The sequence below is a fragment of the Ovis canadensis genome, chromosome 21 (assembly GCF_042477335.2).
Source record: "Ovis canadensis isolate MfBH-ARS-UI-01 breed Bighorn chromosome 21, ARS-UI_OviCan_v2, whole genome shotgun sequence".
NCBI classification, from domain to species: Eukaryota; Metazoa; Chordata; class Mammalia; order Artiodactyla; family Bovidae; genus Ovis; species Ovis canadensis.
The window spans coordinates 60,985,241-61,006,768 of record NC_091265.1 but is presented as its reverse complement, the minus strand read 5'-3'; the positions used below and the strand labels follow the sequence as shown (position 1 = coordinate 61,006,768).

At 47.9% G+C, this 21,528-nt stretch overlaps 1 protein-coding gene across 1 annotated transcript in view; it reads left to right on the top strand.

Moving 5' to 3' along the window:
• Positions 1 to 13,444: 13,444 nt before the first annotated feature.
• SPTBN2 (spectrin beta, non-erythrocytic 2) overlaps positions 13,445 to 21,528 on the top strand; it is a 40,688-nt gene continuing 32,604 nt past the window's right edge. The window contains exons 1-2 of the mRNA XM_069566358.1: positions 13,445 to 13,526; positions 20,843 to 21,021. Of these exons, the coding sequence (XP_069422459.1) occupies positions 20,865 to 21,021 (157 nt within the window). The 5' untranslated portion in view covers positions 13,445 to 13,526; positions 20,843 to 20,864. The remainder of the gene's footprint in view (positions 13,527 to 20,842; positions 21,022 to 21,528) is intronic.

Sequence of the window (21,528 nt, the reverse complement as noted above, 5' to 3'; positions counted from 1 at the left end):
TTTGAGTAGAGCCAGAACACCCAAGGAAATGCTACCAGGTGGACAGTGATATTTCAGGAACTGTGGCGCTGCCTTTCCCTTTTGAGTGTGCCCTCTCTGGGTATATCATTCCTGGATACTTAGGAACTAACTTGTTCCCACCCTCTTGGATGGCATCACCAACTCAATGGACATGAGTCTGAGCAAACTCCAGGAGATAGCAAAGGATGGGGAAGGCTCACATGCTGAAGTCCATGGGGTTGCAAAGAATCAGACATGACTTATGGACTGAACGGCAACCACCTTGTTCCCAGGCTCCCCTAAAGGAATGACCCTGGGCGCTTAAGTGCAAAATGTCCCTGAGGTCCTCCTTCTCAGGCTGTTGCAAAACTAAACCCCCTTGAACAGTTTCTTTCCCCCAGGGAAACAGTTAAGAAAGCCTATTTCTCATGCAGGCAATAGAGAAGGGTTAACTGCTTCTCTCGGGTCCTGAGTCAAGTCTGTGCCCCACCAGTTCCCATAACCGGGTTTCCTGAAATGGAGCAGGTCCCAGGTGCCTCTCCACTAATCACTTCCTTGGAAATGGGGCCAGGAAGCTCAGATTAGCTCATCCCTTCACCTTCTTGAGGCCTTCTCCACCCGGAGCACAGAATCTGGGGCAGCTTCACGACTCACCTCCCTCTGCTTCCCTCTCAGGGGTCACACAGGGATGTTCTTGCAGAGGCAGGTTAGGTTATGGAGGGCACTGGAGGCCATAGGCATGCTGCCTTTTGTGCCAATTCTTGGACTACAGCAAAGGAAAGATTCTCCCCCCAAGACAGTATCAGTGTTTGTATAACTAGAGTATTTCTTCACCCCCCACCCTTATGTTTTCTTCCTCTCCTTCCTAGAATGACTGACTGTGATACTAGGTAGCTTCCTGCTTTTTCTGGCTGACAATCACCCTTAGCACTGATTTCTCATCTACTAGTAGCAGGTTCTGTGGCCAGCCCAGGAGGTAGCATTCCTTTCCTGTTAGTGTCCAGTTTCTCCACTTCCTAGGTAACCAATGAAATCTATGTCACAAAGTAGTTCTCCTCTAGTAACTGGCTTTTTACTTTCTCTCTAGGCAAGGCTGCCTTTGTCCTGCCAGCTGGTGTCCACTGCAAGGGAAGTAGTCTTTGTATAACAGAAGACTTCGGAATGGAAACAGCCATGTGATCTGGTCACGTATGGCCAAAGTAAACTTATTGGTTCAAAGGCCAGATGATCAGCTTTATTTGAAAGACGTGTAGGTTGACCAGGTCAAAGATTCTTCTTCTAGGCACTTCGTTAAAAGAGGACACTGATTCCATATGTTCAGTCTTGGTTTAGTTGTATGATTACAATTGTTGTTCAGTCACTCAGTCATGTTCAACTCTGCAACCCCATGGACTGCACATCTGTACATGACTACTGCAAAAACTATGGCTTTGACTGTATGGCCCTTTGTCAGCAAGTGACATCTCTGCTTTTTAATATGCTGTCTAGGTTGGTCATCGGAGAAGGCAATGGCAACCCACTCCAGTGTTCTTGCCTGGAGAATCCCAGGGACAGGGGAGCCTGGTGGCTGCTGTCTATGGGGTCGCACAGAGTTGGATACTACTGAAGCGACTTAGCAGCTAGGTGGGTCATAGCTTTCCTTCCAAGGAGCAAGTGTCTTTTAATTTCATGGCTGCAATCCCCATCTGCAGTGAGTTTGGAGCCCGAGAAAATAAAGTCTGTTGCTGTTTCCATTTTTTCCCCATATGTTGCCACGAAGTGATGGGACCAGATGCCACGATCTTAGTTTTTTGAATGTTGAGTTTTCAGCCAGCTTTTTCACTCTCCTCATTCACCTTGATCAAGAGGCTCTTTAGTTTCTCTTCACTTTCTGCCATAAGGGTGGTATCATCTTCATACCCGAGGTTATTGCTATTTCTCCTGGCAATCTTGGTTCCAGCTTGTGCTTCATCCAGCCCAGCATTCCACATGATGTTCTCTGTATATAAGTTAAATAAACAGGGTGACAATATACAGCCTTGACGTACTCCTTTCTCAATTTTGAACCAGTCCATTGTTTCATGTCTGGTTCTACCTGTTGCTTCTTGACCTGCATACAGATTTCTCAAGAGGCAGGTAAGATGGTCTGGTATTCCCATCTCTTTAAGAATTTTTCATTGTTTGTTGTGATCCACACAGTCAAAGGCTTTAGCATAGTCAATGAAACAGAAGTAGATGCTTTTCTGAAATTCTCTTGCTTTTTCTATGATCCAACAGATGTTGGCAATTTGATCTCTGGTTCCTCTGCCTTTTCTAAACTCAGCTTGTACATCTGGACACACTCAGTTCACATACTGCTGAAGCCTAGCTTGAAGGATTTTGAGCATTAACTTGCTAGCATGTGAAATGAGTGCGATTATCCAGTAGTTTGAACATTTTTTGCCATTGCCTTTCTTTGGTATTGGAATGAAAACTGACCTTTTCCAGTCTTGTGACCACAAAGTTTTGCAAATTTATTGACTTATTGAATGCAGCACTTTAACATCATAATCTTTTAGGATTTGAAATAGCTCAGCTGGAATTATATCACCTCTACTAGTTTTGTTCCCAGGTGGCTCAGTTGGTAAAGCATTCACCTGCCAATGCAAGAGACATGGGTTCAATCCCTGGGTCAGGAAGATATCCTGGAGAAGGAAATGGCAACCCACTCCAGTATTCTTGCCTGGGAAATCCCATGCACGGAGGAGCCTGGCGGGCTACAGTTCTATGGGGATCACAAAGAGCTGGACACAACTTAGTGACTGAACAACAACAATGCCTAAGGCCCTCTTGACTTCACAGTCCAGGATGTCTGGCTCTAGGTGAGTGATTACACCAACATGTTTATCCAGGTCATTAAGACTGTTTTGTACAGTTCTTCTGTGTATTCTTGCCACTCCTTCTTAATCTCTTCAGCTTCTGTTAGGTGCTTGCCATTTCTGGCCTTTGTTGTGCATATTTTTGCATCAGATATTCTCTTGGTATCCCCAGTTTTCTTGAGGAAATCTCTAGTCTTTACCATTCTATTGTTTTCCTCTATTTCTTTGCATTGTTCACTTAAGAAGGCTGATTACAGTACTCTGAAGTATTTTTCCAGGAATGGTGCTATACCTTTAAAGCTAGTAATATGGAAACTTGATTGAGCTTATTTTTCACCCAGCTCCAAGTTGACTTGATTTTCACCCTTTCTAGCTTTAAGACCACTTTTATCTTCTGTTTACCCAACTCTCATTCTCATAACTGAGAAGAGGCTGGGGGATCAAAAATCAAAAAGATCGGGATATCTTAATTCTTTTCCCATTTTACCACTTACTTTAGGTGTTATGTTCTAGTTTTCCACGACCAAAATAGGAAAATTCTCCCAGGAATATGGTTAAAATAGCATCTGTGAGACAATTTGGGGGCTTCCCAGGTGGCACCAGTGGTACAGAATCCACCTGCCAGTGCAGGAAACACAAGAGACTTGGGTTCGATCCCTGGGTCAGGAAGATCCCCTGGAGTAGGAAATGGCAACCTACTCCAGTATTCTTGACTGGAAAATTCCATGGACAAAGAAGCCTGGCAGGTTACAGTCCATAGGGCCACAGAGAATCAGACATGACTGAGTGACTGAACAGTAAACAGCAGTGAAACAATTTGAGAGTTTCAAAATCTTTAAATTAGAAGAAATCTTAGAAGTCATTTAATCTAGTACTTCCAAACCAGAGGAACAATATTTTTTCCAGCTCATTTCCTTTATCTCCACCCCTCCTCCCAAACAGCCTCTCTCTACCTCCTTCCTCAACCTATTCCTGGTATTCAAGGCAGAGTCGATCTATTAATAGTTGCATATTTTGAGTGTTTAGGATTAGGAAACACCTCCCTAATATCATGCAATAGTCATTCCAACTGTCCTGACAAATTAATATCTAGTTTTTACTTGAAATGTTGAATTTACTTGAACAGATGAATTTACATGAATTGTTGGAAATATGCCACCTCAGAGACAGTCCATTCGGGTTTTGGACAGCAGTGGTTTGGTAGAGTTTTCCTATATATTGAACTGAAACCTACCCTGCTGTGTCTTCGACCCATTGTTCCCAGTTTTGCCCTTTGAAATCACTGAGAATTCATCTAATCCTTTTATAAAGGGTAGAGGGAAATACCCATGGCTGTTACTGTTAACTTGACATAGTGGTTCAGACCTGTCCTGAGTGATTGTATATTACAGATGTCCTTTGCCTTGTACACTATGTTCCTCAAATGTATAAATCCTGTTTTGTGTGAATCCAATCATTTTAAACATACTGGGACAGGGTCGAGGGAGGAACTGAGAGAGCTGGACTGATATATACACACTACCATGTGTAAAATGGATCGTTAGTGGGTACGTGCTGTATAGCACAGGGGACTCAGCTCAGTGCTCTGCAATGACTAGTGAATGGCGTGAGGAGGGGTGGGAGGGAGGCTCAAGAGGGAAAAGATATGTGTGTACGTATAGCTGATTCGCTTTGTTGTACAGCAGAAACTAATAAAACATTGTAAAGCAATTATTTTCCAATAAAAATAAATAAAAATTATTTTTAAAAGTTAAAAAGATAAACATACTAGGAAATGGACTGCCTGAAAGAAATCCTGTTATCAGTTCTTTCATTAACTGAAGAATCCTTTTGTAATGCAAACAACCCCCATTTAACCTTTTTTGCAAATCTAGATTTTCATGCATTATGTTTTACTTAAGGCAAGTTTTGCCTACGTAGAAAACAAGTAAAATAATGATCGCAGCAATAGCTAACATTTATTAAGTCCTTGTCCGGCACCAGCTGTCACAAACCTGACTTGCATTGTTTAATTTCTCACTGCAACTTCACTTGAAGGTATCTCCTATTTTCAGGGGAATCTAGGCTTAGAGAAATTAAATAACTTGTCCAAGGTCACACAATTAGAAAGTGATGGCCTAGAATTTCAACAAGGTCACAAGACTCCAGGACCTTGTGTCCTAATCACCAGAAAGTCTCAGATTGCCAATAATAATTGAAATGACTAGTTCCTAGCTATGTGTCACAGCCCAGGCAATTCAGGCTACAATATAGAAAACTGACCTGAGATCTATAACTTCAAAGATGGATGCAGAATCTACCCTTTTTGAGTTCTGGCACTGTCAGTTTTCCCACACAACTCACATTTTCCAGTGCAATTTGATCAAGGAGCCCCAAAGGTATCCCTTCAGTTATTAGCACTAAGCAGATGCTGCAAATTTTATTTCAGGTATACAGGTAACATCAGACATTTTTTTCACAGCATATTCCCAGGGGTTTGTGGCATAAGCTTATTAGAAGAAAAGGGTAGTTCATTATTGACAAGTAAGTGTTTCCCAGGTGGCTCAGTGATGAAGAATCTGCCTGGCAGTGCAGGAAACACAGGAGTTCGATCCCTGGGTCAGGAAGATTCCCTGGAGGAGGAAGAGTCCCTGGAAGAAATCCCTACTCCAGTATTCTTGCCTGGAAGATCCCATGGACAGAGGAGCCTGGCAGGCTACAGTTCGTGGGATTGCAAAGAGTTAGACATGACTGGGCACTCACGCACCATGCATATTGACAGGTAAGATCAAAAATATTGAGAATCATGGTTGATCCCAGCCTGTTCCTAGGTGAGCTGGAATCATTCAAATGTGTTTTTAGGCCCAGTTTTTAATGGTGCTTAGGTTTGCAAGTTAAAAATAGTTTAGGACGGATGGTCCATAAATAAGTACTGTTTTGAATCCAAACTGGACAAAGATAAATGGATGTAATACTTCTATGTCCTCAAATCAGTTCCAATTTCTCCAGTTTAGTCAGCAACACCATGCACTTAGGGCATTGCTCAGCTCAGAGCACATCCTACGAGGCTCCTGGAACCCCAGACTTTTCCACACTGTAGAAGGGAGCTCCAGGTAGGGCTCCTCCCTCCTCCACACCCCTCCTCTACCCACAGCCATCAGATGCCCTATTTGACTTTATCTTGACTCTTCGGCAGACCTTTGGTTTCAACTCCATGATCTTTGCAAATTATGTCTGAGTTGGTGTTACAACTCTGAGTTGGCCTCCAACTCAGTCTCAAGAAATCAGGTCATTCCTTGTAAGGTGCTGGAGCTCCCCTCACAAGCCCACCTTTCTGACCTTTCCTTGTACAACAGGCTTGTTTACAACCTCAGGTCACAGACTTTTAGGTGAGGAAAGACATAATTTTCTTTATTTCTCAACCTGGCTCTTCGGCCTCCATTTCTACTAATAGCAGGTAAATAATAAACCGTGCCGATTCAAGACAACACAGTCATTTCAAGTTTTAAACTCCATCTCCTAGGACTCTCCTGTCAGTCTGCTTCTCACGGTGTTCTGTGTTGAAGTTTATGTATTATTCAGATACCAGGGAAGGGGCTTCAAGGTCAAGTGCCATCTTCTGTCTCTCTTGCCTAACTGCCAACTTGGCTTTAGCCATTGGGCATTGTAGCTACTGCAGTCGCCGTTCTCTGGCGGGTGGAAGCTGTGGTCTTGGTATAAACAGACAGCAGTGATTGCTTCATAGGAAGCTCAGTGGCTCCCACTTCAGCTCTTCCTGGTACACTGAGCTCCCAGTGGGTCCCTGACTTGGGTCACAGATTCCTCAGCCTCTACCGTGGGATTCTCACCACCCCACCTCCCACCCTACAGCAGTCCCCAAAGGCACCCAGTTCTCAGCTCGCTCCCACACTCCTCGCAGGGACTGGGCACCAAGGAACTTTCCCAAGTCCCTCCAAAGGTCAAGGAGTCAGGAAGAGTTGGGCTTAGGGGATGAGAAGGCTGGGGGTGGTGAGGAGATGTTTAGACAGGCCTACTTTGCCTACCCAGGTGACGGTGCCACTTCTGCTGTGGCAATTGCTCTTGATAGCACAGGGGGCTTCGATTTTATTTATTCTTGGCCATGCTAGGTCTTGGTTGCTGTGAAGGGCTTTTCTCTAGTTGCACCGAGCGGGAGCCACTCTCTAGTTGCGATGCTTGGGCTTCTCATTGCAGTGGCTTCTCTTGTTGCAGAGTACGGGCTCTAGGGTGCAAGGGCTTCAGTAATTGCAGCAGGTGGGCTCAATGAGTTGCGGCTCCTAGGCTCTAGAGCACAGGCTCAACTGTTGCAGCAATCGGGCTTAGTTGCCCCAAGGCCTGTGGGATCTTCCCCAATCAGGGATCAAGCCCACGTCTCTTGCATTGGCAGGTAGATTCTTGACCACTGAGCCACCAGGGAAGCCCCAGCACAGGGTGCTTTGAGAGGCTGTGTCTTCTCAGAGTTCCAGTAATGAAGTGGATTATGAGCCTCTTCCATCCCCTGTTGTTTGGTGGTGGGAACAGAAAATGAAGTCCCACAGTTGCATCTGAACTCTCTTGCTCTCCTTTCCCAATCTGTTTCAATTTTGCTCCAAGCTCAAAAAGGATTACATCTTCTGTGTGGAAGGAAAATTCACGTGTGCTTTCCAACTAGACAGTTGATGGCATAAACTCCAAACTTTAGGTTCACTGGGTTCTGTCTCTTGAGCTTTAAGGAGAAGGAAAAAAAAACTAAAAACAAAAAAAAGAAAAAAGAAATCCCTGTCAAGAATCTGGCTCTCACAATGTTTTTAAAAGACTGCAGCTTTCAAAAACATCTTCTCTGCAACAGATTTGAAAAGATCTAATTAAGAGTCAAAAACCAAGACTTTCATCTTCTGTATCATTCTTCTGCAGAGGACAGTATCCAGAAAACACCTGCTGTTGCTTAAGTGATGGGAGATAGATCAGGGGTAAAAGAAATTAATAACACATTGTTTGGTATGAAAACATCTTAGTTGCTTCTGTTTACAACAAGGAATCACCTTCTCCCTCAAGGTCTTTTCTGTTATTCACTAATTTATTGCACAGATATCTACATGTCTGCTCTGCTGGGGATACAACTATGAACTGGACTTCAGTGGTTAAGACTCCATGCTTCCACTAGAGAAGGTGTGGGTTCAATCCCTGGTCAGAGAACTAAGATCCCGCATGCCACCATAAGCTGTGGGCAGTGAGAGTCCAGTACATCAGAGACAGTCCAAAGATGCCAGAAGGTCCCTGCCCCAGATTTGGAACCCATGGAAGGCTTTGTGTGGGAAGAACAGCAGGATCTTTAGGCTTTATCCCAAAGATGTTGGGGAGCCGTTGAAGGGTTTTCAGCAAAGTGATCTGTCAGATTGTTGTGTTAAAAAAAAAAAAAACACTCTAGGGGATTTCCCTGGTACCTCAGTGGTGAAGAATATGCCTGCCAACACAGGAGACGTGAGTTCTATCCCTGGTGCAGGAAGATCCCACATGCCACGGAGCAACTAAACCGCCACATCATAACTATTAAGCCTGTACCCTAGAGCCTGGGAGCTGCAACTACTGAAGCCCTTGGGCCCCAGAGCCCATGCTCAGCAGCAAGAGAAGCCACTGCAATGAGAAGCTTGCACATCACAGCTAGAAAGTAGCCCCTGTTCTCTGTAACTAGAGAAAAGCACGTGGGCAGCCAAGAAGACTCAGCAGAGCCAAAAATAAATAAATAAGGGGAGAAAATAAAAAGACCATGCTAGCTGCAGCGTGGTAGATAAAATGGCCCAGGAAGAATGAGGAAAGGGCCCAGAACAAAACACCATCACCAACAATAACAACAAAATTACCTGATAAACAGAAAGGAACTCACAAAAGAAACAAAGGAGGGACCACAAGGGTCAAAGGAAAAGCAGGAAAGGGTGGCAACCCTAAACCAAAGGAAGAACACTTCAAGAAGCAGGTACAATTAGAGTCCAGTGCTGCCAAGAGAAATAGTAAGATAGCAACTGGAAGTTGACACTGTATTTAACAGTAGGATTATTGACAACCCGGTTGAAAGCAGCTTTAGAGGAGCAGAAGTTATGTTTATATTAGATTAAATCAGTTGCACCAATGCTTATCTATCCCCTGCACTTATTGTCTGTCCCTACGCTAATTTCTTCCAAATGCACGTCTTCAGTCTAGACCTTCTCTTTGAGCTCCACACCCAGATACAGTTGATGACTCAATATCTCCAAGACCAGCACTCTCTTCACCCAAACCTCATCTCAGCAAATGGTACCTCCCTCCCTTCCTCCAGTTGCACAGTCCATCCATAGCAAACCCTTTTTCCTCACCACCGCCCCTAGATCTAACCCATCACCGCATCTTGTCAGTCCTTTATCCCTGTGTGTTCCTCTGTCTCCATTGCCCAGTTCAGGCTACCATCTTCTCTCTCAACTGAACCATGGGGGTAGGCTTCTAACTGGTTCTCACATCAAATTGAATACCCTCTCCAACGTGTTTCCCACACAGCAGCTGGAATAATCTTTTAAAAAAAAATAATTTAAAGCTGCCATGTCTTAGTTGGAGCACTCAGGATCTTTGATCTTTAATGGGGCATGTGGGATCTAGTTCCCGGACCAGGGATTGAACCTGGGCCCCCCGCACTGGGAGTGCAGAGTCTTGGCTACTGGATCACCAGAAAAGTCCGCTGGAGTAATCTTTTAAAAATACAAAGTTGATCACTTCACTTCCTTGTTTCAAATCCTTCAATAGCTGCCAGAATTCTAAACCAAAATTCTTTCAATGACCTCATAAGCCCTGTGTGGTCTAACCGTTGCCTCTCTCCCAGTCACAATGCACCACACGTTTCCTCTGTTTTCCCTCCACTGGACTTCTATTTCTCACGGGCACCAGGCAACCTGCAGCATCAGGCTTGCTGTCCACACACTCTGTGTCACTGTAGTCAAGACCTTGGGCAAGGCACTGGATCTCTCAACGCTTCCATTTCCACTTTTGTAAACTGGGGTTAATACATACCTCCAGATTTGTTACAGAATTAAATGAAATGTTATGCATAAAGAATACAAACAGGGAACTCCCCGGCGGTCCAGTGGTTAGGACTCTACCCTTTCACTATCGGAGCCCCAGGTTTGATACCTGGTCAGGGAACTAAGATCCCACAAGCAAACCACTTTGGCATGGCCAAATGAATGAATATAGAAATATAGTCCCCAATTAACATTGGTAACTGCTAATATTATTCCCCATTCTCTGCCTGGTTAACGTTTCTCATATTTCAGATTTCAGCTCAAATTATTTGTGAGACATCTCCCTTGAACCCCCACCGCCCCCAACTCCCTGACCAGGCTATGACTCTTTAGATTCTCACAGAGCATCCTGAACTTTTCATTCATTCTACAGTTCTTTGTGATTATATATCTGAGGGTTATTTTATTAATGTCTGTCAACCCCGCCAGCCTGTAAGCTCCAAGAGGACCGAGATAGTGTTCATTCTACTCTTTATTAGATCCCCAGATCCCAGCACGGTGGCTGGCATATAAACCAGGTTGGTTTTGAATGAATGTTTGATTGAATAGGAGGCAAAGAAGTGGAGCCAATGAGTTCGGATGACTCAAGAAGACTGTCATTGTAAAGATTAAGGGCAAGACATGGAGGAGGATCCAGATTTCTCACTTGTTTTTTTAAGCTGGCAGATACTTGAGCATGTTTAAATGTTGATGGGAAGGAGCCAGAAGAGAGGGAACTCACCAGAAGGAATGAGAGTCATGGGGCTGCGTGCGGGAGGGAATGGGACTTAGGGCAGGTGCCAGAAGAATCAGTCTCAGACAGAGGAGGGCTGTTTTCGATGGCACAGAAACGAAAGCTGAGACTTCAGTCATGTCTGTAAGTTTGGTGGCAGGAAGTCATACCAAGACCTTTCAGGAATCTTGGTAACATTAAGTCGCAAATCTGGATTCTCCAAGAAGCTCAGCGTATATGGTAGACATCATTCCATTCATTTTCACCACTCATGTAAAAAGGAAGCAGGCATTTTCTTCATCATTGACTGTACTGACGCACTGCAGAGCAAAATAGCAAGTTTCCAAAGCAACTCAGTAACAGAGCTGAGACCAGCAATCTCAGTGTTCTCTTTATTGAACATGCTTCCTCCCAAACTGGGAAACAGTATGGTAAAAATGACAATATAGTAAAATAATAGCTGGCACCGAGTGCTTACTATGCACGGAGCACTGTTCTAGTACTTCATCTGCAATAACTCATTTGATCCCCACATTATGATATATTTTAAGATAGAAAGCTGAATTCCAGGGAGGTTAAGGAGTTTGCTCAAGGTAGAGGTGGCCAAAGTAGATTTTAACCCCAGAAGTCTGACTCCAAAACTGATGCTTTTAAAAAATACATATCTATTTTATTGACCTATAGTTGATTTTCAGTGTTGTGTTAAGTTCTGATGCACAGAAAAGTGGTTCAGTTATACATATATATTCTTTCTCATTTTCCTTTCCATTATGGTTTATTACAGGATATTAAATATAGTTCTGTGTTATATAGTAGGACCTTGTTGTTTATCCATTCTACATATAATATTTTGTATCTGTTAATCCAAAACTTAAAAAAAAAAGAAAGTCTTTATTGAACTTGTTACAGCACTGCTTCTGTTTCATGTTTTGATTTGGTTTTTTTGGCCCCAAGCCTGTGGGATCTTAGCTGCCCGACCAGGGATCAAACCTGTACCCTCTGGATTGGAAAGTGAAATCTTAACCACTGGACCACCAGGGAAGTCTCCTCAAACTGATGCTTTTAAATCACTCTTCTATATTCCTGCTCTAGCAGAAGGAAAGGACATACATGGAATCAGACGATTTGGTGTCTCTATCATGAACTGACTCTATGTGCTTGGCATTCACTTAGGTGTCTAAACATCAGTTTGCTCATCAATAAAATGAGAATGAGAATGTTCACTTATAAGGCTTTTAAAAGAATGATGAAATGTTGAAAAGGGGAAATCACTATACGAGTGCGTGCTAAGTCGCTTCATTCATTTCTGAGTCTCTGTGACTGTATGGTCGGTAACCCTCCCTGCTTCTCTGTCCATGGGATTCTCCAGGCAAGAATACTGGAGTTATTGATTGCCATTTCCTTCTCCAGGAGATTGTTCCGACCCAGGGATCAAGCCCTCATCTCATTCTGTCGCCTACATTAGTAGGCAAGTTCTTTACCCCTAGCACTACCTGGGAAACCCAAATCACTATATGCAAGATACTACTGTCTTGCTTATTGGTTCCATTCCTGGGTGGGGAAGATTGGCTGGAGAAGGGATAGGCTACCCACTCCAGTATTCTTGGGCTTCCCCTCGTGGCTCAGCTGGTAAAGAATCTGCCTGCAATGCAGGAGACCTGGGTTCGATCCCTGGGTTGAGAAGATCCCCTGGAGAAGGGAAGGCTACCCACTCCAGTCTTCTGGCCTGGAGAACTCCATGGACTGTACAGTCTGTGGGGTCGCAAAGAGTCGAACATGACTTAGCCACAGCTAAGACCGACACAGTCAAATTAAAAATAATAATAATAAAAGCCTGAAATTACAGCTAATGGTGAAATATTCCCCAGAAGGCCAAGTTACAGTTTGGTGGTAGAATAATGATTCCAGTTTACTGATGGGCTCTGACTATCAGAGCTGGGAGAGAACTTCAAGCTCTTTTTTTAGTGCAACTCACACACCAAGCCCTCTCCCAACCCATTTGATAGTCTAGGAAGACTGAGGCCAAGGAGGCGAGAAGACACAACTAGTTTGGATTAGTAGCAGGACTTTTTTTTTAAACCTTGATATTGTTTTCAAGTGGGTTTAACACAAACGATTTCACTTTACCAAAATCTTATCTGGAAAGTACTTCAATTACTTACACATTTGTTTCATTGTGTATACCTTTACCTAAAGGAGCAAAATCCTAAAATACCATTACCCATAAATAAACAAAGCCTTAAACCAATAATTCACGCAAAGCACATTCTTCACATTGCCCTTATTTGGCTCTTTCAGGCATATCCCAGGTAGAGACAGGCCCACATGTTCAGGGGCAATAAAATTGAATAGTTATATCCAGACTGCTCTGCGCAAAGTTCAACTGACTGTTATTAGTTTATCTCTGAGCTTAGATTTCAAGTCAAAAAGAACTGTACCTACCTCTTAGAGCTGGGGAAGGGGTGGTGGTTGGGGAGAGAATCACTTTTAGCACCTACCTGGCATTACTATTTGGGTATAATTCTTTTCTCTCTTAAGGAGATAGCAGTTCACCTTGGTTAATGACCTCAGACCATTAGACCACTCCGATGCTACTAAACCAAGGAGAAACCCAGCTGTACCAGGCCTAGACATGTCCGTCCCCACCCCCATTCCCTTTTAAGACAGTGAGTAGGCCGGAATTCTGGTTGATAAATGAGAGGAGCTGAGAAGGAGCTGAGAGGAGCTGCAGTGATGACTGTTCTGAGAATCTGATCTGCGAGGAGACGAATCTCCACCACATGGTACCATGGAGATGCTTTGGGAAAGAGAGCCGGCCTCCCTGACCGAAGGAGGACCAGAGAGGGAAGGGATGGATGAAAGAAATGCTTAAAGGGAGATGGACTGACCGGAGGCGCCCAAAGAGGAAAAAATCGGGACGGAAAAGAGGCTGAATATTGGGAAACCTTCTGGGCGGTGAGTGTCGCTAAAGGAAAGATCGCATGTTCGGGGATGTAGATTTTGTGCGAAAAGCGGAGCAGGGACAAAGGTGGGGTACTCAAACAGCGGAGACAGCCCCGCAAGCGGTGGGGGGTACCCAGACGGCCCGAGGGTGACCAGGGCGGGCGAGGAACGGAAGGCGGGGCTCTGGGGGCACTCACGGGGTAGGCGGTGGGGGGTCGGGAGCCAGCGGAGGAGCCGACGCCGCGTTCGCCCCGGGGAAGGTCAGCGACCCCGGGCCGGGGAGCTGGGCAGAGACCCGAGAGGGGCCGTGGTTGCCATGGCGCCGGGCGGGGAGGGGGTGACTCGTGCCCCGCCCCGAGCCCCGCGGGGCCGCCGGCTCCAGATGGTCCCCGGCCTCCCGCGGGAGCCGGCGGCCTGCGGCAGGGGGAGGCTATTGTCCTCCTTCCGCGGCGCCGCAGTCCCGCCGCTCGCGCCCGCGCACCTCCACGCGCCCCACCGCCGCCGGCCCCGCGCGCCCCCCGTGCGGCTCGCGCCCCGTGACAGCGCCCGCCCGCCGCCTGCCGTGCGCCCGGCCGCCGCCCGCAACCGCCCCACGCGGCCGGGCTGCGGGCGCGGCGACTGCCGGTGCGCCTCCGCCCGCCGCGCTCCCGCCTGTCGGGCCAGCGCTCCGCACCGAGGTAGGTGCCGGCGCCCGGGCGCGCTTTGTCCCGGCCGGCTGGGCGGTGCGCTTTGTGCAGGCGCGCGCGGGCGGCGGGGTCGGGGTCGGGGTTGGGGTCGGGACGGGTTGGGGGAGCAGGAACGGGAGGATGCAGCCCCGGGTGCTCGCACCCTCTGGGTCCCGGGGACAGGATGGAGAGTCAAGCGCCAGCCAGGTACCGGTGTGCGGCCGGTGGGGATCGAGGCGTGCGGGACGCGGGCCTTTCCGGAGCCCAGAGAAGAGTCTGGAAGAGTTGGGGCTGACAAACGCGTTAGGGGAGCGGGTCGCCCGGCTCTGCGCGTGTGTGACAGCGCCAGCTGTTCGCGTCGCGGAGGCGGGCCGGCCGGCGCCGGTCCAGGCGCTGCGGGCGCGCTCGGCGGTCCCTGCCCCGAGGCTGCGAGCGCCCGACTCGCTCTCGCGAGCCGGCTGGGGGCTCCCTGGGGAGCCGGGTGGGCTTCCCCTCGCCTCTTTGGTAGCTGGGTCCACGCTCTCCTTTATGCTCCCCACAGTGTGTAAGAGAAGGGGACACGGTTGGCCGTGGAGAGCGGAACGCTGCCAGAGGAAGAAGGGAGAATGAAACCCCTGCGGGTGGCGGGGAAGAGGCAGCGAAAGGTGTCCCTGTGGCCGAGATGTGTGCGGCCGGCTTGGAGTCCGCGGGCGCAGAGCTAGCGGGCGAGGCCTCCTTCTGGGGTGTTCCAACGCCAGCGCCACAATCGGGCCTTTGCCATCCCTTCTGTCTCAGAACGACTTCAGCCCATTAACCCCGTGGCATTGCATGCTTGTCTGAGCTGTAGGCATGCCCCGGTCCTAACCTGCTACATGCTGTCTCCATGGGTTGTTTCTCAGCGGCCCTCCTCCCCTCCGAGGGTAGCTACAATTCCAGCGCTAGTCGGTTCAGGCACCTGCAGGGTATCTACAAACCAGTTTTCCTTGAGGGTGAAGGGGGCAGAGTGAGTCCCAAATCTGTGTCTCAGCTTGAGGTGCGGGGCAACCTCTTGGCATATTCAGAAGAGCAAAGGAGTAGGAGGAAAAAGCTAATAGGGATCTTACGTTTGTTGCTTAGAGAAACTGATGTAACCCATGGGTTACAGACTTGGGGGAGGGGCATAGCAAGGAGTGAAAAGCAGTCTGAATAATTCTGCCCCGAGTGGAGGATTCTAAAGGACAAGATGAAGCAAAAATCCAGTCCCACTCTCCAGCGCAATTCCTAAGTTCCTTGGAGGAGAGTTCCGGTGCTTTATCAAGAACACAGCCTTGAGGGAATAGGCTGGGGTTTTGTCTCTTGCTTGTCTTGTCTCCCTGTGTGCATCTTCCTTTTGCTATCCTAGCAGCCCTGAGTCTGTGATTTCTTTCTCCTTTCTTTTGCTCGTCCATTCATACTTTGAGTCCCAAAAGATTTTTACTTTGCCAAAGTCCCCACTCCTTCTCATCTGTTATCCATCCTGCTGTCATTGGTTCAACTCCGCCTCCCAGCCCGTCTCCAGCCAAACCGCCCTCCTTCCCGGCCGCTGATTCGCCTGTGTCCAGCCATCAGCTCTATTTGTCTTATTAGATCTCAAACCCCCTCCATCTTCATTTTCCTCTCTCCTTGCCTGAGGCTTCCGGCTCTTTGTGGGTCTTGGGGTTTCTCAGGGGAAGTTGTATTTGAGTTTAGCATGGGATAGAGCCTAAACAGACCCAGAAGCTAACCTCAGGTCACACTTACCCCTAAAACATTGTGTCTTCTCTGCTCTCGTGGCTTTTCTAATTCTAACTGCTCCTCATCTTTGGACAACAGTGGTCCTCAAAATGTGGTCTCCAGACCAGTAGATTTAGTGTCACCTGGGAACAGTTCAGAAATGCAAATTCCCAGGCCCCACCCCCAGATCTCTTGCATCGGAAGCTCTGGGGAACAGGGCCCACTGGTCTGTGTTTTAACAGCCCTCCAAGTAATTGTTATTCATGCAAGTTTGAGAATAATCCTGAACTTTAGAGATGAGGAGCAGAGGCTCTTCTCTGATGCCATTTTCATTCTTTCCTTGTGATTTTCTCTAGACCTAAAAAAAAGATATGCATTTGATGAGAGTGGGGAGGAAGGCTAGCCCATTCATTCAATATCTCTTTATTGGATAGCTATCATACTAGGAAAATACAAACGTGAGTAAGACCTAACCCTTGTCCTCAGTGGGTTAAAAGGGGAGCAGGCAGAGAGACACATAAACAACTAACTGTAATACAATGTGATGAGCGTAATAATAGCAGCGTCCTGAAGTGCTGTGGGAGCACAGAGGAGGGAATGATCAACTGTCTCTGAGGGAGGTAGAGAATTAATCAGGAGGAGGATGTGGCGAGAGAAGGAATTAGGGTACAAGACAGACTCTAGCCGGAGGGACTGGATTTCTAGCTTTACATGCCAGCAAAACGGAGGAAAGGGGAGGGGGGCAGCTGCCCTGGAGGATGGGCGCTAGGCTGAGCGGAGTCCACATCCAGCAGTGCTTGGGCGTAGAACCTAGCAGGACCCCAAGCTTGCAGCTGGCGAGAGTTGGCTTTCTCGTAGCGTGAACGATGTAAGCTACTCAGGTCTGGCCTCCAGGTCAGCAGCTAAGAATAAGGCGGTGGTGAAGCTGTAATCTGGATTAGCTGCTGTACTGTCCTCTTGCCAGAGTCCAGGAATCCATGGAGAACAATCAGGTAGACGATTCTCCAGCAAAGAGAGAGACGTAGGTGAGCATGAGGCTAGGGGTCCAAGCTGACTAAGGAAATAAGTACGGAGACCCAGATCACAAGCAAGGAATGATGAATCAGAGGAAAGAAACCAGGGTGGGATCTATCTAAAGCAACAGAAAACTATAGGACTCCAAAGATGGTAGCAGGGAACACAGCATATTGTCCAAAAGGCCAGGGGGCTCCAGAGCCCAAATGCTTGGAAACCAAAACTCAGAGGCCCTCAGAACTGCTGTGCTTAAGGACACCAGAAAGCATGACTCACTATGGGGATAAACTCCTTGGAGTCCCAACATGGTGGCCCTATGGGGACCTGTGGCCTAAGGACACCAGTTCCTTGCTTCCTTATCTATACAATGGCAGGCATCCCTGGAAACTCAGGGATGAAAAGCATATATGTCTCGAATTGGATTTGGCCAGAGGGCCATTTTATCTGGGAGAAGGGGAGGCTCCAGCTTCATATTTTCTCCCCCACGTTATAGGAGCGGCTCTAACAGCTGGACCTCACTGAGAGGTCTGAATCCCACACCTCAGTCCCATCAGGGGGACCAAGGTGGATTACCAAAGGGAAACCAAAACAATACATGTTTGGTTTTGTGCAGCTTCCAGGGGTCCTGGGGACATACAGTTTGGAAACAGGGGTCACAGTCTGCGTCTTTACATTTCTGCTTTCTGTGGAGTACAAAGACAAAGCAGGGTTTGAAAATCTCAGAGGCTTCAGGGACCAAGTAGGTAATAAAAATGTGTGACAAGGCTGGGAAGGAGCCAACAGGGAGTGGTGGGGTCTGAAGAGAAATGGCAAGCATAGGCCCAGGTGAAGAATCCCAAATTAGTGTGTGTGGTTTTTTTTTTCCCCTCGGTCGCACCACATGGCTTACATGAACTTACTCCCACCAGGGATTGAACCTGGGTCATGGCAGCGAAAGCCCAGAATCCTAACCATTAGGCCACCAGGGCGCTCCCCCAAATTAGTTCTTTTACAACAGCTCATTGGCCATACCCCTGGAGACTGGTTTTAGGAGGTTTGTGATTTCTGATAAAAGAAAAAAAAGGGTCACAGAATAGAAGGGGGCATTATATATGGCAGGGTCCCCAGCTTTCAGGATCTAATACCTGATGATCTGAGGTGGAACTGATGTAATAATAATAGAAATAAAGTGTACAATAAATGCTTGAATCATCCCCAAACCATCCCCTCCACCCCCAGTCCATGAAAAAATTGTCTTCCATGAGACTGGTCCCTGGTGCCCAAAAGACTGGGGACTTCTGTTACATAGGGATTTTGGGGGGTAGGTCTATGCAGGGAGGGGCTTCCCAGGAGGCCGCCTGCCAATGCAGGCGCCATTAGAGACTAGGGTTCGATCCCTGGGAGGGGACGATCTCCTAGAGGAGAGCATGGCAGCCCACTCCAGTATTCTTGCCTGGAGAAACCCATGGACAGAGGAGCCTGGTGGGCTGCAATCCAATGGTCGCAAAGAGCATAGCCACACACACTATGCAGAGAGAGCGGGAGTGCTGGGAATGTCCATCCCAGAGGTAAGTGTTTACATGACTGCTGGCGGGGAAGCCCTAATCTGAGGGCCCAGAGGAATGGAATTCGAATTGGTCCTGGGGTTTGGACTGCTTCCCTGTCTGGTGGTTGAGAGTGTTAGGGGACTCTAGCTCAGGTCGCACCTTGCCTACAGCATTCTCTGCTCAGGATGCCCTGACTTTGCCCTAGAATTTATTTTTATATAAATATTTACAGAGCAAATTGAAAGACTCTGTTGGGGATTAGGGGAAAGGATGGATTTTAAATGAGAAAGGAGTCCTAAGCTTAGTGGAAATGAAGCTCTCTTTCCTACTGGTGGTGGTTTAGTTGCTAAGTCGTGTCCCACTCTTGTGACCCCACGGACTATAGCCCGCCAGGTTCTTCTGTCCATGAGATTCTCCAGGCAAGAATACTGGAGTGGGTTGCTAGTTCCTGCTCCAGAGAATCTTCCCAACGCAGGAATAGAATTGGGGTCTCCTGCATTGCAGGTGGATTCTTTACCGACTGAGCTATGAGGGAAGCCCCTCTTTCCTATTACAGGGAATGAAAAGCCCAAATCTAGGAACCTGAGTCGGATAACTGAGCAACTTCACTTTCACTTTTCACTTTCATGCACTGGAGAAGGAAATGGCAACCCACTCCAGTGTTATTGCCTGGAGAATCCCAGGGATGGGAGAGTCTGGTGGGCTGCCATCTATGGGGTCGCACAGAGTCGGAGACGACTGAAGCGACTTAGCAGCAGTAGCAGCAGCAGGAACCTGAGACCTGAGTTCCCAGGGAAATCCTTGCATGTTTTCTCTTTGGGAGGAAGGGGAGGGGTAGGCAGTCCTGGCCTTCATGTGCCTCAGGTTCCGCTTTGTGGAACCACTTAATGACAGAAGCCAAGTTCTGCCCTGTGCACCCAGGGGAACACATCTCCCTCCCCATCCACATCTCACCACCCATTCTTTCTTCCGTCCCCCCAAACCACACAAGAGGTAAGGTGCTTCCTTTCCAGAACAAGAGACTGCCAAGGTCACAGCCTCAACCCTCAGAAGTGGCGCTATGGATTAAAATATCTTTGTATTTGAGAGGCACTAGGAAATGAGAACTGCAGTATTTGGGGTTCAGTTACAGAGCTAGCCCCCACCATGCTCTTGAATGAGTGCTGAATTACTCGAGAACTTTGAACTGTAGAATTTTGTTTTTTTAAAAAAAATCCCTAGAAACTAATCTGAAGCTCATTTGTTAGTTTTGAGAAGGACAGGGTTGTTTGTGTAACGCAGAGCCGTGAGTTGTGCTGGCGAGCATCCATGGTCCCAGTTTCCCCAGCCTGAGCCCTGGAAGGGAGCGATGGCTGTTGATCTCTCTCAGGGAGCTCTGACCGGCTCCAGGAAGTTCGAGGAACATGTAAATATTGTGGTTAACAGCTTATCCTCCAGGGACTTCCTTGGTGGTCCAGCAGTTAAGACTGTGCACTTCCAATGCAGTGGTGCGCAGGTTCGATCCCTAGTTGGGGAACTAGGATCCCACATGCTGCCCAGGGAGGCAAAAAAGTAAATAAATAAATAAAAGCTTGTCCTCCAGTGTCAGAAAGAATCCTGCTTCAAAACCTAACTCTACTCCTTCCAGTGACCTTGAACCCTGGTTTAACTTTTATGGAGCAACCTCCTCATCCATGAAATAGGGATGATAGTGGTCCCTCGCCCCCCAGAGGGTTGCAGTAAGGTGATGCATGTAAGTGGCGAGGACACATATCACAACTGATATTCATTGAGCATCTATTAAGTGTTCTCTGTCCCAAACAAAAGAAAGAAACCGGGGGAGAGAACCATACTGTCTCCTCCATCAAACTCCTGGGCTCTATATCCATACTTGCTAGCAGTGCATCAGGCTTCCTGGTGTGTCATAGACGCATCTTGGCCTGAGAGCAGAATCTGGGTCTTTCCATCTTAAATCGGTTCCAGGGTACAGGAAGCCACCTTGTAGGAGGCAGTAGGTGAGGTGCAGGGCTCGGAACAGTTTGTGGAACCAGGAATGAAAGAACTCTGGCTTGTACTCACTATTGCCTGTGGGGTCCCAGGCCTGCTTCTCACATTGCCTTGGCGTTTACACACTGCTGTCCAGAGCCACCCCGATGGCACCTTCAGCTCCCTGCCTCCTGCCCCTCTCTGGCCTGAGGCTCTGGAGCCCTTTGTCTCCACTGTGTCACTGAGACACCGCGCCTTCCGACTTCACGCACGTGTGTCTGTTGTGTTCCTGTCTCTCAGCTTCTCCACCATGGCTTCTCCTCTCCCACTGGGGGATGATTTCCACTGGCAAAGAAAGCAGATCTAGGGCAGGAGGAGAGGAGGACATGCTGACTGGTGGGCTCAATGGTTTCGAGATGCCCCTTACCAGCCCCATTTCTCCTTGCAGGAGCAGGAGGCCACCCACCACCATGAGCAGCACCCTGTCGCCCACAGACTTTGACAGCTTGGAGATCCAGGGCCAGTACAGTGACATCAACAACCGCTGGGACCTGCCCGACTCGGACTGGGACAATGACAGCAGCTCGGCCCGCCTCTTTGAGAGGTCCCGAATTAAGGCCCTGGCAGGTGAGGTCAGGGGAGGGCCAGGGGAGATGTTGAGGATGCTGGGGCGGGAAGATTGTCTTCAGGAGTCCTTCAACTTCATGGGAAGACCGAGGCTCTTTCTAAGCTACTGCACTAGAGTGGGAAATCCAGATCACTCTTCCAAGCCCTAGTCCGCAATGCCAGCCTCAAGAACAAACCACATGCAATCCACAAAGTGCTCCAGCTTCCTTCCCCCCAAGCAGGGAGAAGCTGTGCTGATGCTGAGACTCAGCCATGCTCCGCTCTGCGCTCAGCTGACTGCCTGGCCCCTGTCCCTGAGTCATGTTCCTTAATTCTTCTGCATTCTTAGTCTTGCTGTTCTATTTCCACCCACCTCTCCCTTTCATCCTCTCCTGTCTTCCTTGATTCTCACTGTCATCTCTCACACCTGTTCTCCCTCCCCATTCAGTAGCCACTCCTCTCCCTCCCCACCTGTTCCTTCCACCTGCTTGCCGCCTGTTCCTCCCATGAGTTCATCTACCCCTTCCC